The 16869-nt window shown below is 45.3% G+C and overlaps 2 protein-coding genes across 3 annotated transcripts in view; one reads left to right on the forward strand and one right to left on the reverse strand.

Annotated features, from left to right (window-relative positions):
- The window catches only part of LOC105200197 (storkhead-box protein 2), an 84835-nt gene extending 67996 nt beyond the window's left edge, over positions 1 to 16839 (forward strand). The window contains exons 4-8 of one of the 2 annotated variants that reach the window (XM_011167629.3): positions 8695 to 9150; positions 11481 to 11687; positions 12094 to 12278; positions 12532 to 13011; positions 13231 to 16839. In XM_011167629.3, coding sequence (XP_011165931.2) covers positions 8695 to 9150; positions 11481 to 11687; positions 12094 to 12278; positions 12532 to 13011; positions 13231 to 14400 — 2498 coding nt within the window. In that variant the 3' untranslated portion in view covers positions 14401 to 16839. The remainder of the gene's footprint in view (positions 1 to 8694; positions 9151 to 11480; positions 11688 to 12093; positions 12279 to 12531; positions 13012 to 13230) is intronic. The other variant, XM_011167630.3, reaches the window with a different exon arrangement.
- Positions 1 to 16869, reverse strand: part of LOC105200202 (dystrotelin) — a 110485-nt gene that overhangs the window by 90544 nt on the left and 3072 nt on the right. The gene's annotated exons all lie outside the window — the stretch shown is intronic.

Below are 16869 nucleotides of genomic sequence, written 5' to 3' on the forward strand. Positions count from 1 at the left end.
ATCATATTTGTGCTCGTGTATTGGCCTGTCGGTTTACACACGCACACTTATATCTCATTCCACATCTCGAACTTTTTGAAAATGGTAATTGTAAGTCTGTCTCACTAACGCACAAGCTATCAGATATCGATCATGTGCTCTCTGCTCTCAACAGTGTGGATAATTCAATCTAGATAAAATATTGATAGAAACGCATTAGCGAGCCCTACAATCTTACACAAGTTGTTGGCCCGAGAAACAATAGACAAGAATAATATAAAACTTTCTCGATTGGGAGTGGCAGGTTGAAGACAGCTGGTTCCCGAGCACGATGCAATGCTTCACCGCGTAGAAAAGCTTCCTAATTATCATTAAAACCCGCAACGGCTGAAACCGGCCACCACAACGAGCGCAACGTGAGATTTATTACCCGAGAAGCGATCCCTTTCGGTTCAACTCAATTACGCCATTATCGGTCGTGATCGACGATGAGGCAACGAGAGTCTCAAATCTGTATCTTTCGTACGTAGTAACAATGTATCTCGCCGAGCGTTGCGTACAAGAGATCAAATTGCTTGATATACTAATAATAAATTTATTAGGGCTGGGCCGGAGCGCGAGAGACTGCGTCCAATTATAGCGAAGTGGACCGGGCGCATCGAGTGATCGCAACTTGCAAAATGGCTCGTGTCAAATGCGAGAGAGTGAGCGAGCTGTTGAACGGCTGCGCGCCCTTATCGCCATAGGAAAACGAATGGTATCGGCGGCGCGTGATGCAGCAGCGTCGAACGGCGGAATCGAGGCTACGAGTCGATTCTCATGGCCTCGGCTTATATCGTCTTTCCGGCGAACGAAAAATCACACGACCCGTAAGGTCGGGATTTAAATCCGAGCGCGATCTAGTCGTCGTTCGTTGCCGCCGTTGGCGATCTAGCGAAATTTAATATCACCGTAACGGGGATTCGCTTCTCCCCGCAACACGGAGAAAGAAAGAAAGAAAGAATAAAGATTCCGCGCGAGCACGCGCTCTACATCATTTCCCTCCCCCTCTTCGACCCCTCTGATGCACGGTTCTCGTAGGCGACGGATCAAAATGCCTCGCATTGTTATACCGTCCCGTTGATACGCTAGGCGGTTGTAATACGAGTATGTGGCACGAGAGAGAGATATATAGCGCGCGGAACCTGCATCGAGACGCGATATACGAGGAGGCCTCGGGATGGAAAGTGGCCGGCGCGCGGCGTGTCACGACACTCCGATACGGATCGTTCGCGATACCGCCGCGCCGTGAGGAGAGCATCCGAACTTTACACCACGCATTGTCGCGCGTGGCGCGAAAATGAATTTTCTGACACGATTAATAACGAGACTCCGGTCTCGACGGAGAAGAAAGAAAAAAAAAAAAAAAAAGAAAAATACTTGACCGCGATCTGTATCGCGATGCGCGATGACGCAATGAGGAACGGCGACTTCTCTTTTTTTGTAAATCTCGCGACACGATTGTCCTCGTAATAGCCTCGCCGCTAATGTATTGTCTCCGCTAATGTATGCGCTCGCGCATTTGCGTACGTCGAGAAGCATCGACGGATGAAACCTGCGGATCCCTTGTATGCGTGTGTGCAATGTGTGTATACGTGTGTCTTCTCGGAAAGTTAAGCGGCTTACGTTCGATGGATACGAGAGCCTAGAGAAAGTCTGTGTACACTCCGTTTCTCGTGCGGATGATAGCGCGGGAATACGCGAATACGTTTTGGCGAACGTTATGCATAGCGACTCCCTCCCTTCGGATAATTCAATCGGAGGGAGACGACGATGACGGGAGATGCGAGGACGTTTCTCGTGTGCCAATAATTCGAGGTGACACTTTACGGCGACGTCTCGTCGCACGATTAAGGACGTACGCTACCGAGCTCATGAAAGCTTTATTCGACGCAGTGCAGCAGTGTTAAATGCGCAAGCATACTGCGCTGTCCGCGCGCGATATGTCGTCATTCGCCACCTGCGTAGGACCGTAGGAATTCGCAACCAATGACACCACGTGCGGGTCGTGGGCGTGCGCGTGGTATAAAACGCGCATTATTGAAAAACTGGGTCCTGCGCGAAAAAACAGGTATTCACCGAGCTGTAGAAATCTCCCGCACGATTCCAACTTGTTTATATCGTTAACATACAAAATACAATAATGTTCACGGGAGACATTCGACTTGATTTCGCAACAACTGAAAAGAGCTCGTGTCTGAGAATTTAATTGAGGAATTCTAATTAAATTAAATTGAAGTATCTCATCTGAAAAATTCAACCGCAAGTTATTTTCTCTGCAATGCAAATCACTTTGCAGCATATTTACCGATGGAATATTTCGCGATGCATGAGCCAATCGAATGATGTTTGAGTTAGCCTTAGGCAAAGATCATTACGGGCATGGCGTGTCCGTCACTGTTGTCGAGTGGTGTGCACATTGTCGCAACCCGGATCCGATAGCGGGAAAAAACTCTTCGAAAAGATTACGAGCACGGATTATCCACTGTGATTTGTTGTCAGAGGTTACCTAATACTCACAAGCAAGAACGAGAAGTACGAGAACACAACCAAGCGTCCTTTTCCGATTTTAATGAGCTTTAGATATGTTACAATGTTCAGTTGTAGCAAAAAATGACACGTATTTTTTTATAAGTATCGAGTCGCACGTTAAGGAGATAAAACACCTTTAACAAAAAATTAATTTCTTTTTCTTTCGAAGCAACTGTTGGCAAAACTGTAGAAAATAGAAGAAATTGCTCTAAATAAAAGTTGAGTGATTTCAAATGTAATCTGCAACAGTAATAAAAAAGTCAACAAAGAAAGTACTCTTGAAACCATTTAACTTTCATTTATAACATTCTCTTGAGTATTTTATAATAGTGATGAAACCATTAAAAAAATTTATTTTTATTACCGTTATAAAATACTTTTGAAACCACTTAACTTTCATTTAAAACATTTTCTCTTTTATATAATTTTGACGATGCTGGCTAAAAAAAACTGATTTTTTTAAAGGGGTTTCTACCCTCTTAACCTGCGACTCAGCACTTATAAAAAAAAATATCTCTTGTTTTTATCTACACTTAAACATATTCAAAGCTCATTAAAGTCGGAGAGGGATACTCGTTGTATTTCCTTACCAGAAGTCACCTCGTCTGCAGCTTTTATTTACACGGTACAAAGAGCGCCTCCCAAAAATAATAGCGTGCCGAGATTCGTATCTCATTAGATACAAATCGGATAATTTTGTATGACTTAATTTTCGAAACGATGCAACGTGCGGTGCATTGTATGCAATACTCCGGCGAGTGACGTAACGCGTACTCGGGAACGATCCCGACGTGGGCGCACGTTCGTGTTTTAGATCGAGCTCGCGCGTTTGAATTTAATGAGTGCTCCATTTGATTTCGACTCGCTTCTCGTGTTTCGTGTCACGACGAGAATTCGTGGGGCGCGTTTTGCTTTCGCGGCGGGAAAATTGATTTCCGACAGCGCAGCAAGCGGGAGCAGAGCGGAATACCGGGCACACGCGCGTGTCTATTTATTTATAATTGACTCGTGCCTCTTACATAACTGCATTCGCATTCCGCACACGGATAACAAAACGGACGGTTAGTGTCTCGGCGAGATTATTGACTGCCGACAGGGATGCATAAATCCCTGGTAGAAACGAACGAGAGACTCGATCGTGCGAACTAGACGTTAGCCAACCACGCCTTGTCCGAAAGGATAGTAAGGTCTCTTTCATCCTTCCCGTGCACCTGAGAGTTTCACTATCGACGATCGCTCTCAGAATTAATTCCGCTAACATCTTATCATGTTTGAATCATCCATTTCTCCATCTGCACCGTAGCTAATGTCACGAGAGAAAGAGAATTGCTTAATTTACTTGATCAATATTGATAGACTCGACCCTCGGAACTGTCCCGATAAGCATTAAGGTTAATTGATTTTCCATTTCTTTTTACGAACAAAACTGAGGAAGGAAACGAATAAAGCGTTCGTCAACTTTAATTAGAGTAGCGTTTATAGAGAGTAAAATGTCCGGACGAATGTGGCAAGTTTTCGAAGAGTGAAAAGGTAGAGAATGGTTTCCGCGGTGCTGTCAACGCTGTTTTGCCATGCAATCGACAATCTAACGTATGATTAATCTAATGCACGATTTCCGTATTTGCTCTCGCGCACGCTGACGCAATCCGACAAAAAGAGACCGCGCGGCGCAAGTTAAACAAATGAGGGAGAATGAGTCGGTGGAATCGATATATATATAGCCGGAGGTACGAAGTGGCATCTTGAGGATTTACATATAATCAGCGAACGGGTAGTCGCGCCACTCGCGCCACTCGCGCTGCGCGAAGGAAGAGTATACGCGACTCAAAGGTCGTCTTGTTACGAGGTGATTCCTACGAGTGGCGAGTGGTCTTTTGCCATTTCCCATGAGCATAGCCATAAAGGCGGCGCGGAGGTCGAGACCGACCGACCGACCGACCAACCCGACCAGCCAACCAACACGATGGATCACAGCGATAAGAATATATGCAGCATGTTCTGCAGCTTGTACAGTACACACCGGAAGTGATCCCACCACGAGTGCGCGCGCGCGCGCGCGGGCACGTTTCAAGGAACGGTCCGAGAAGTAACCAGTCTCGTCGTTTCCCGTCGGCAGCCACCGTGCGTCTTGTCTCCGCGTTTCTGCCACGTCCGTCTATTGCCCCGCGGTGATGTTTGTCGATATATTTTCGCGTGGGCGCGAATCGACCGACCCGAATGCCAGTCGGCTCTTACCTTTTACTTCGGGACGCCGAACGAATGCTGGTTACGTGGGTAGCGCGGAGTAGTATTATAATAAAGTCCCGTGGAATGATAGAAAGGTGCAGGATGCTAATAATAGCCTTTCGCAGGGTCGCCGCAGGTCGGCAGGTGTGCTTCGCGGTATATCTACTGTTTCCCCGATGGATCGGTGTCGTCGACTTCGCGTCGCTATTGCGAGTCTCGTCGACGTATACTCGCGTCAACTCGCGGAACTACTCGTGCCAGTCGAGAGAAACTCGCGCAAAAAGAGTAAAAAGACAAAAAAAAAAAATGCCAAGACAACACTCCCTTCTCCCTCGATCCAGTTGCCTGATTTTATTTAGAGTACTTTGTACTCGGATAATAAGAGCGGCTTTGTACAACAAAATGACACTGCAATATCGAGATCTGCGATTGAGAGAAAGCCGCAAAACGATAGAGCGACGAAGGAATCGAAACGGCCGTCGATGCTGAGATTGGGAGGAGGGATACAGTTCTTTTAAATTCTACCCATAGGCATAGACGAGTCATAAAGCATAGTCTGACAAAAATAAGAATAAACCGTTAATGGCCATTTGCACAACCGCTAGTTGGGTGGTAAATGTCCATCGGCCATAAATCGTCCGTCTCGATCGGTGGCGGCGCGGCGGCGCACAGTCTTATATCGCGCGCCGCGGCATTGAAACAAAACGACAAATGGAGCGGTTCGACGCATGCAGAACGCTTTCCGGAAAATTTACGACGCGCGTCTAATTGTCAGTGTTCTCGGCGTATGTCTGAAATTGCGCGTGTACGCTCCGACGATTTAATTTCGAGAGCAAAACAAGTCGCTGAGACTTAAAGCCGCGTCGTTTAATTGCAACCTCCCCGACCTCCCCCCCAAAAAAGATCGCTTAAGGATAAGAAACATGTGTACGAGAGAAGAAGCATGGTAAAAAAAGGCGAAGAGTCTCGCGATGTCACGCGAGAATAAAGAGCCCTTCCCGAGAGTTTTGTTGCGACAAATTCGCACGTATCTCGCCGGCCGACCTCTCGAATTCGGTGTGCACGCCGATAATGAGTGCCAGATAAGCGCGCGCGCGCGCGGAGAGCACGTTCGGGACACGTTCGGGACAGGATTCTCACGTACGACGCGGAGCCACGAGTCGGCAAACATTCACGCCCCAGAAACTGACGTATCGGGTTCCACGATCCCGCTGGCCTCGCTCCGACGTCCGTCTTCCCGTCTGTCGTCGACAAAAGTTCCTTGAAAATTGTGCAACGCGCACAACCGTGGTACATGGTTCATTTTCTTCGCGATCTCTCGGTACGATGACGTAGATCATGCAATTTTTTTCATGTCGCGTTCACGCTCGCGGGATAAGATCTTGCTCGAGCGAATGAAACCGAAACTGGCCGCTCCCACGTGGGCATTAGGTGCCGCTTGCTTGAAACTGCGACGCAATAATTCAATCGATCACCTTATTTGCGACGAGAGATAAACAACAATAATGTACAATGTCGAAATAGCCGAGATGAAAATTTTTCCGATTACTGCAATGTACTTTACCGTAGCGTTAAGAGGATGCTAGAGTCGTGAGTTTTACTGATTGAACAACAACTTACACATATACGACTTACAATACATCAATCGTTACTACAATATTGTACATCAATATTGTAGCACGCATCTAAAGGCACACATTTTCAAACACACTACTAATCTTCCATGTTAAGTATTCAAGGCATTCAAGCTAAAATTTAAGAGCTCAACGTTGTTTTATCATAATCTCTTTAGACTGTTTCTGTTTAGTACAAACTGCAAAATTTTCGTACAAAGCAAATATTGGCACACGTCGACAGCTGTAGGCGCCATAAAGAGTAGATAAAGCAAATTTAAACTTAAATTTCTTTCGTTCTCGACATAAAGTCGACCGGCTTTGAGTTGCATTGTGGAAAGATTTTAAAATTTGTAAATGCAATTAGGAAATTAGCGTGAAACGGAACGACTTTCATTCCCTTAGCATTCCCTTGAACGAGGTATCGAGATCGTGTACCAGAAAGGAATATCTTGAATGAAGAACGATATTTTATTCCATTAACCAAACCGTAGACTCGCGAGTCTCGGACGAACGTTGAGCGTGAGAATAATTTCGCTAAGTAGTCGGAGTGTATAGAGTAGTCGAAGTCTAAATAGACACCTCAGTATTCAATGAGCATCGAGCGTGAGAATAATGTTTAAGACGAAAGTGGAAGCGCATTGCCGAGGCCGTGCGCCTTTTGCGTATGACCCGGCAGTGTATGAAACCAGTATATGCATCAAGCGGAGGTAGACGTCAGCGTTATATAGAGGCGGACAACGCGAGACAACTTGTCCTGTCAGCGAGACGCCCCGAAAGAATGAGAACGAAGGGGAACTAGGAAGGCGGACTTATTCGGCCTATTTACGGCAATTGTTTAACGGGAGCTCGCGAAGCGGGTGTTTTCTACACGTTAGTTACACGCGTAATTGGAGATCCGCTCTTTCCTGTCTTGCCCTGTCTAGGGAATAACAAAGGCAACCGTTGACAGACGTGCAGGGAAATTGCGGAGTTGCGCCTTAGAGAGAAGGCGGGCCCGCGATCGCACGAACTTTAAATAGAGCTCCTCTCTGCCGACTTCAAACCTTTAATTATATATACACGATCGGTGGAGCAAGTGGCTTCGCGAATGTGCATTGTTGAGTCCTGGCACACTAGCCGCGATTACATTGATTAAAATATTTCAGCGATCTCAAAGAGCCTGTATGCCTCAACGTCGACGTTACCAGTCGACTTTCCCGGCACTTGGAACGGAGCTTCTCTATCGGTGCTGGAAACCTCTAATTATATGCGATCGAGATAGCGATTTCACAAATAGACACATTTCTATGAGCGGCGTGCCTTTTATGATTGGAATAAAATATTTTATCGTAAATGATATCGCGCTACGTAGGCGAGCGATGTTTCACGATGACGTTGGCATTGACTTTCTCTGTATCGACTTCGAGACAGAGATTATTAGAGATTCGTCGCACGAACGAGAAGCGCGAGCCTCGCGGGGAATTTCGAGGTCCTGCCCCGACTCTCGAGTTTAGAATAATCCATATTCTTTTTGTGGGCGTAACCAGATGTATAGGAGAGCACGCAGTCGCGGTGTCGCCAGGTTACCGTGAAACGTGACTAGGAGAATAAGGATTTCGATTCTCCCGTAATACTCGCGAAGCGCTGCCGCCCGGCAGCTTAATAAATTCGCCGTCTTTTTCACGTTCGGCAATCGCGTTTGTTCTTCGAGACTTCATTCGTGGAAGGAATTCGATTAATTCGCAGTTGGAATGACTGTATCTCTCGTGTTCCGTCCATGAAACCCATGCTCACGAATGAGGCATAAAGGCCAACGTGGCTGTTTCTCATCTTAATGAAATACTTAACGGTCGTTACACGTATGGAAGTGTGAGTAGACGGCTCGATTTGGTTTAGAAAGACTTTAACATGAATGTATTCGAGTTGTACATACGTGTCACCGGATTCGTACAGTAGAATAGCTATTACGTTTCATCGGCGACAGCCTTGGAAATAAAATTACGTAATTGCGTCAAGAGACAAACACAAGAATTTAATACGGGTGCGATAAAAATAAAAGAAAAATATAAAATTACGGCGTGACGTTATTGCTCATTTTATCCCTTCGCGTTGATGCGACCGACAGTCGTAAAATCCGTCGCACGGGACCAATAACGGCGCAAAATTAGTACTTGAAGCATAAAGCGAACAAAATATGACTCTGCCAGATGACAATTCGCCATTCAATTAATTCTTAGAAAAATAACGCGGCTACCGGAAAAATAACTCGGCTAGAGGCGAAGATGGCCGACCGTATTAACGTCGAACCTCTTCTGTTCCGCAGGTGATATAGAGGACTGTCTAGTGGCACCAGTTTCCCAAGGTCAGTTCACGCCGCTGCCAGAAGCCTTATGCTGGGCCATTCTGGAGCTGACTTCCCAGAGGCAGGCGGCAACCTTGGACACCCTCAGATCAGCCCTGAGGAACGCCTTCCCGGCCATGCAGAGGCCCAGCCGAGAGCTCGTTTACGACGCGCTTGCCAAGCTGATGCAAGAACGAAAGATCTATCACACGTCCCAGGGCTACTTCGTCGTAACGCCCGAGACCAAGAGGCTTAGACGTGACTCCGGTAGCTCCAGGCGATGTTCCAGGGACGTGAACGGGTCCAGAGGTCAGGGTAGCATGCTGATGAGCAACGACGAGGCGGTGGCACTCGTACATGGCGAGATGCTCACTTTGCGAGACGGCGATGTTACGCATCAAGCTGTACAGACGAACCTGGCGGACGTTATTTGCGGAGGTAAGACGAGTCTCGCTAATTATTTTCTCAGTCTGACGTCACCTCGAGCCGTTCTCTCAATAGACAAAGTCTATAATCTGCTAGCGGTTCGTGTATACCTACGTGATGACTTTCGTAGAAAACTATTCTTCAAAAATTGCTTTCGTCATTTTTTTTAGACATTTCAGTTAAAATGTGGTGGAAACGTGAGGTAAGGTAAACGCTGTTAGAGGAGACAGGCTATTAATCACAAGGAGCGAAGATATACGTTATGCGCTTCCACGAGGAAGTTGTCGTGTGAGAAGCTTAATGCCGCGAAAAATATCGGCTGTATACATCGCGGCACGGGGAAAGATGGTGTCGGGTGACGACGCGATTAACTGTGCTTTCGTCTTCATTCAGTAGTAACCGCAAAGTTCTCTGCGTCTTATTAGAGTGTCGCGTATCCCGTTGTCTCCTGCGGTGTAGCGCGACTCATTTCCCGCGAGGGAAAGTTTCCCGTAACTATACGTTCCCCGTATGAATCGCCGCACCGTCTCGCGATATCAATCGCGATGGTTAATTTATAGCGCGTTGCCGATCAATTTAACGCGTTAACACCGTTTCCACGATGCAGCATGAACGTGCATTACGCGGGACCGAAATTATGTTTCAGGAAAGTACTAAATATAGTACGACAGAGTAAAGAGAAATTCTGGTTATTAAATAATATGGTCGCCGTGTGTGTTGCGGAGAGAAATTAATGTAGCTGCAGGCGTAACATAAAGCGTACGGAGGCGCGTTTGTGTACTGTACTTAGACATTATGTCCCCCTCCTCCCTCCCCCGCGTAATTTTCCCGACGGCGACGTCGAGACCAAATGACAAAAGGATGACGCGCACAAAAGATGAACGGATAAACGGCGCAGAGGCAGAGATCAATTTCGCCGTGTCTCGCAGAGAGGATGCGCAGGGAGCCGGAGCCCTCGTAAAACTCGCGAGAACGAACTCGCTCGTCCGGCAGACCGGTCGGCCCAGGCAAACTCGTTCGGCACGTGTTCGGGAAACGTTCCGATTGTGTCCAGGAGGAGAGCAGTTCGCTAAGCTGCTCACCGAGGCCTTTTTCTGCTGGCGACTCGACGGACGGGTCGGGAGAGCGTTTATGTTGTTGTCGTCCTTGGTAGCCACGCAAGTCCCGCCGCCGGAAGATCGTCAATTCCTCTCGTGACCGCGTACGAAAAATCAGTGCGCGATCTTAATTTCGTTCTTTGCCACGTTCGCGGAAATCTTATGGAGAGACAGCGTCCGTTCTCCGCCATATATTCACATTCTTATTCCCGATCTCCCGATCAACGCGTCTCCTTTAGCCGAGAGATCAGCTGCGCTGATCCACGATTACGCATGAAAAATCCCAGCGCGGATCGTCGTCTCGACGTCGAGAAGCGACCGAGGAGAGCTCTATTCCATCTGCGGTTTTTTACTGTCTTCAACAAAAAGTTCTTGCGTGTCGCGACGTACATCGCTGGTCAAGACCTTTATACCACAACGCACGCGGAAGCTTCTTGCGGTCTGTTCTTTTCGGTTCTTTCTTTTTTTTTGTTTTATTTTAACGTGCATCGAGTATGCGTACGCGGAGAATAGAACTGCCGGCATTGGTACGGTTGCACATACAAGAAGACGAAGGAGGGAAGGAAAGATAGAGAGAGAACGGGTTGGAGAAGCCAACGATGCCTGCAAAGCGTTTAGCACAACCGATATATTAGCTATTGGTCACGACATTGTCTACCGTTACATACGCTGTCGACGTCATTGTGTAAAGGGGGGAGGACCACACGTATATAATCTTCCTACTTTTCTCTTACTCGTTTCGAGGCTGATTCTCACGCCGGTAACCCACTCGTCGTCAGTCGGTACGTCGGCGTATCGCCCGCAGGCTATGTACCAAGATGAAACTCTCAGGAATGAGGGTATTCCACTTTTTTCGTTTTTTTTTTTCTTAAGTTACAACGTGCGGCTCGGTCGCGATATTAACCCTTTTAACCGGAGCGTCGCGTCGTCTCGACGTTCTGATATTTGCACGTGCGTCTCCGCACAGCGTAGAATTTACTCTTCCCAGTCGATTTGCTCAGTGTCGTAACCTGAGTTTTCCTGGTACGTATACACGTGGACACACTTTCCACGATTATCCGTGCCTTATTTGACAGTTAAGTAACACGACCGACAGAATATGGACATTTCCAAGATATGGAAATCATCATCAGTTTGTCAGCATATTTTTTTAAAACATTTTATTTTACATGTAAATCATTTTATGTAATAATATGTAACATAATAAAACGTTAAAAATAATTTTTGTCTGGTTCTTTCTTCCAGGAAATCCCAATGATAAAGTCCTGTTCGCCAGGTGTCGGTCGATGCCCGGCCGCCTCGAGAGGCGACACTCTCTGCGGCTTTGGGGCTCGGCCAGACGTTTACACAGAAGCGGAAGTTCACGGTCCCTACCGCGAAGACCCGAAAGGAGCGACACGTCTTCCAGCGCGGAATACGCGAGCACGGACAGCGCGCCTCATAGCCCAACTAGTGAGTCTAATCGGGAAAGGGATTGCGTGGTGATGGGTGACTGCTTTAATTGGTGATGGATGAATCAATTTTATTAAAGATGCTTTTATTTGCCTATAACTGTCCCTATGAAAGCAGAATTTGGAGCTTTTGCATTAGTCGAGAATATATGTGTTATTTATTTAGGCAAGATAAGATGTTCGAATGATTTTTTATTCAATTAATTTAACAAATATCCCGATTTTATGCTAGAATAATTGTAAAGAATTAATAAATCATTGCGGAATATCCTATATATAGATTATGTATATAGATGATATAGAAAATCCAGATTGTAGCTTTTTAGTCACCCTGTAGCTGGCAAACCCTTTCTCGATCCTCATCGTCTTTTAATAAAGCGCAACAAAATCCAAATCCCTTCCTCAAGGCTTTTCTGGAATTTTTTCAGAGAAGATAGGCCTGCTCTCCAGGCTCTTTCGGCGGAGCACAAGGAGGAAGGGCGCACCGTTAATGGGCACTTTCAGTGCTCAGTATCCCCCCACCGAGTGGTTTAATCCGCGCGTCGTGCATTTGCATAGCGTTGCCACGCAGACAAGGGCCGCCAGCCCTTCGGTAAGTTGCATACGGGTACTTTCCAACAAGAACTAGCAAAACAAAACTTTTTACAGAGTACTTATAGCGCCGCGGGGCTAATTAACCGGTTTCTCCGACAATTAATGAAAATTCTTCAGGCAAAACGTACCGAGCTAAACTTTTAAATAGTGATAGAGACAGTATAAACGATTCGAATAACTTGATTGGACGAGTAGAAGGCAAAAAAGAAAAAAGTTTGGCAAAATTAGATTCGATTGAATCTTCTTCTCAGATGATGGAGGGTTTAGACCAGTCACAGGCCAGTTTTCAAGTGTGGGACGACTCGAGCTCAGTGCGATCAGCCACTTTACCAAGGCGACATCGGCGTCAACCGAGCGGTGACTCCTCGAGCTTATTGGCCAATTCGACGCCAAGAAGTTCCCGAAGGCATCGATCACCGTGCTCCACTCTACCAAGATCGAAATGCTCCAGCCTGAGCAGATGCACGTCCAGAGCGTCCGTTTTACCGCCCAGTACCACCAATCAGGAAGGCTATCAAGCGCGTAACCAGGCGCAAAATGATAAAAATTCGACAAATTCGTCACCCAGCAGAAGCGGCGGCAGCTCTGGTTCGGTCAGAACGATGAACGCGAGTCCGGCTAAAACGACTACGTTGGGTAGGCCTAACACTAGGCAATCGAACTCTAGAAGACCGAGTCACGACTTCAGCAACGGCGGTACTAAGTCGGTCAACGGTTCTCCACAGCACAAGGTGGATTTGTAATAATTTCGTTATAAATATGTAACCAAATATTTACGCGTGCCCTAGCTCCTTTAATAAAAGAAGAGATTTCGTAAATTGTGTCAAAAAATTGAAAATTTCAAAAATTTTTTTCAAAGCAACAGCGATTGAATTAATTTTTGCAATTTCCGTAATTTTTGTTTATTTTTTCTGTTATTTCTAAATAAAAAAATTTTGTTATCTCAAAAGGTGCTGCAAAAAACTTCGTCGGGTCATTCGTCTCACTCTAGCGGTAAGTCAATTTCCAGCACGAAATTGACTTGTTCGCCATTGAAAACTGCCACGCTGTCGACGAAATCGTCACCGCTCAAAGTTGTTCAGCAAGGTTCGCTGACTCCTCTGCAAGAGGCGCAGAACTCTATAACCCTTCAGGTGTCCACCAATCTGAGCCCGTCGTCGCAGGAGCAACGGACGATACAGAATAGCGTGACGCTGGCCTCCAACACGACAAGCACAACGACCATTTCCGGCTCGCCCGGCACGAAGATCTACGTTCAGCAGAACAACTCACCGATGAGGTCCGTAATCACTTTCGAGAACGGCACGGTGAAGACGAAGATTGCCGAGAAGGAAGTCATCGACTGCAAGGAGAAGCAGGAAAGGGAGTTGGTGGCCGAAAAAGCTTACAAGACCCGGGTGGACGACGAGAAGCTTTTTAAATCGAAGCTGGATGACGAGAAGCTGAACAAATCGGTCAAGGTTGAGCGTCCGTCGTCGCTCTACGCGTCGAAGGAGCCAAAAACAAGTCTTTTATCGGAATCTGACAAAGAGAACAAGCCGAAAGTCGAGGATGAAGTGCTTAACAAGCTCAAGTTGACGAACCGCCTAAACAATAGCCAGGCTCATCTTATCGATGGCTCGACCAACAACGTCGACAAGAATGCCCTAGTGCAGGAGGCTGCCGCCTTGTCTACCACGAAGAACACCAATGACGCGATGAACAACTCGCGCAAGCTTAGCCTATCGCTATCGAAGGACGCGCTCAGTTACCGCAATCTTCTTCATCCCGGTTCGAAGAACAATATCGCCTCGAATCCACCGTCACCTACCAAGTCCTACGATGGCTTCGGCGGATCTTTCAACGACGTTTACATCGAGAATCTCGAAACGGTGAAACAGCAGCGAGCTCCTCAGGGTTCCGAGCCCAATCTAGAGAAAACCGTGAGCAGAGGCTCGGATCTGCATTCCTATCCCAGCCTCAGCGACATGCAGGTGCAGTTTACCAGCCTAGCGGCGCAGAAGATTCTCAAGGGCTGCCCGATTAACAGCGTGGATACCTTGGTGGAGGTGAACATGGCGGCCGCCGATAAGCCGAACAACTGCGACGTCACCGTTCACACGGATTTCGGCCTCGTTTGAATTTCAGCTGAACATTCCCCCCCCTGAACATCCGTCGATTATCGTACCATGAGACTGGGACAAGGAGCTGTTGATCCTTGCGTCCCATCCAAGCATATTGCGTCCATGAAAAAGAATGTGCCTAGAGGCGAGCAGTATCGAAGAAATGTCACTAACGCCTTGCTTCTCATACATGAGGATAGAGAGCTACTTCTTTTTTTTTTATTTTTCTTTGTTAGTGAAAAGGCCACAGCTTGCGTAAGAATATATTATACCCGGAACACGAGTAACAGTTACCAGTGATCTGTCGCTTATGTACATCTCTCCTCTCTGTGTCTTTTAACAAGCGTCCGTTCCCGAACAATCGCTGTGCGTACCAATTTTACCGATATTGTCCACATTGGAACTGATACGATTAAATTTTCAATTTCGTTTATTAAACATCGCTTGCCTTACCAAGCAGAATCTACTTTTTTGAAAGATGTTATCTTGGAAATCATTTCTCCATTATTGCATCTTTTTATACATTAAATAAATTAAATTATCGTGTAAACCATGTAATCGAGTGACAGACGTATCTTCATGTTTTGTAACTTGAAATGGAAAAATAATAAAACTGTAGATCTCTTTCATTGTCAAGGCAAGCCACAGTCACCGTTTCATATTCTCACAAATGCAGGATAGACTTTTGGCAACTTTTGGCGAGTACACGTACATATTTCCCAAAGTATAACTTAACTTTTTTCGAGATATACCTAAATTCAAGGGACGTATCGCAACGTTGTAACATCGGCGGTTTTGCGTCGCTTTACTCGAGCTAAAGCGAATTGTCAAAGCGACATCTCATGTACAACGATCACACGCGACGCACTTGGAACAAGGGGTGAAGAATTAAACACTGCCATTTTTCTACGCGTACTTATACTTCGAACACTTTTCATATTAATTTTCATACCGTCACGGCAATAAAAAGACCTTCCAGGCCTTCGTAGCAAAGTAAGACTAAATGGTACAGCGAAGTTTTGTAACGTGATGTATAAGCAGGGAGATTTTTGTAAAATTTCTTTCGGACGATAATATTGCAATAAAGCGGGAAACAATGCCTTTACTAGGTGCGTTATTAAGCGCGAGCAATCGATTAATTAATAAGCAATACCGTCCCCACGAAATCTGGAATATAAATAGCGAAGAAAAGATCGAGGACAGTTACGAGGATTGCGATTTTCATCGCACCGTGCACAGCGAAGATTTGATATAAAAAAAATATACATAGTGTAGAAGAAAAGCGATTTCCTCGAAACGCGACCGGTACCATTCGCATTTAGTGCAATCGTAAATCTGTAAGTGCCAAAACTTATCATAGTACTTAATAACGACCGCCTTAACGATTCCGTTCGCACGGCGATTTCGCGGCGCGTTCACCGCGGCGACGACGGTGACGATTTCGGTAAACTCATGCAAACGCGCGAGAAGAAAAGAAAGAAAATAACGCTAATCGCGAAGCCGTAGTCTTAGAAAAAAAAAGATAAGCGAGTATATACGGCACGAGAGAAGAGGAAAGAGACATGCCCGCTTTGTACATTTTATATTCTGTATTGCAGATTAACCGATCGATGACGCGGATTCGCGATCGCCGTTCGTTTTACGTTTCAAAAAATGCTGACTTTTCGCTTACATCTTGTGCACCTTCCATTAAATTATCTCTAATACCATTGATTATAAAATATATAATTATGAAACATATATCAGTTCTGTTATGATCATTATCAAACTTGCAAATTATTATTATGAGCTATAACAATTCGTTACAATATTTTCTTATCTGTTCAAATTATTATTACATATAATAGATTTTTTTATAACGATTCAATATATGATTTGAAAAATATATATGGAATTTTTTTAGCATCAATTTGAATCCGTAGAGATCGATGTGGAATCGAATTATTTATAACTGCAGTTGCGCAGCATTAAAAAATTAGGTGAAGATGTGGAAGAAAGTGTCAACTAGAATATCTTAAGGGCGACCAAAGTTTGATTAACTTAATGATTAACGTCAACTCATCAAGTAATACTTACTTTGTTAATATAAAGAATTATTAATTATTTATTAAATTATTTTGTAAATTAGAATTATTCATTTTTAAATAAATTATAAAAACGTGCGCTTTAAGAAAAGATTAAATACGACAAATAATGCAATTAAAAATTTTGCTGCAAGTAAATTTACTGATTTGAATACATCGTCGATTAAGTTAACTAAAACTGGATCGAGATCGACCTTGAGATATAAAGCACTTGTATTCTCTCGGAAAAGTCTGCGTCTACGAACGACGGAAATGTTTTCGAATCCGCGCCTTTTATTTCTTATCAAAACTAACTTGTAGAGTATCATTGTATAATCTTACGTAACACATTGTAACAACGAAAGTATATGAGTAATAAAAGAGTTGAAAAGGCGCAGGTGTTTTGTATTATGCATCGTTAACA

The sequence above is a fragment of the Solenopsis invicta genome, chromosome 12, assembly GCF_016802725.1.
Source record: "Solenopsis invicta isolate M01_SB chromosome 12, UNIL_Sinv_3.0, whole genome shotgun sequence".
NCBI lineage: Eukaryota > Metazoa > Arthropoda > Insecta > Hymenoptera > Formicidae > Solenopsis > Solenopsis invicta.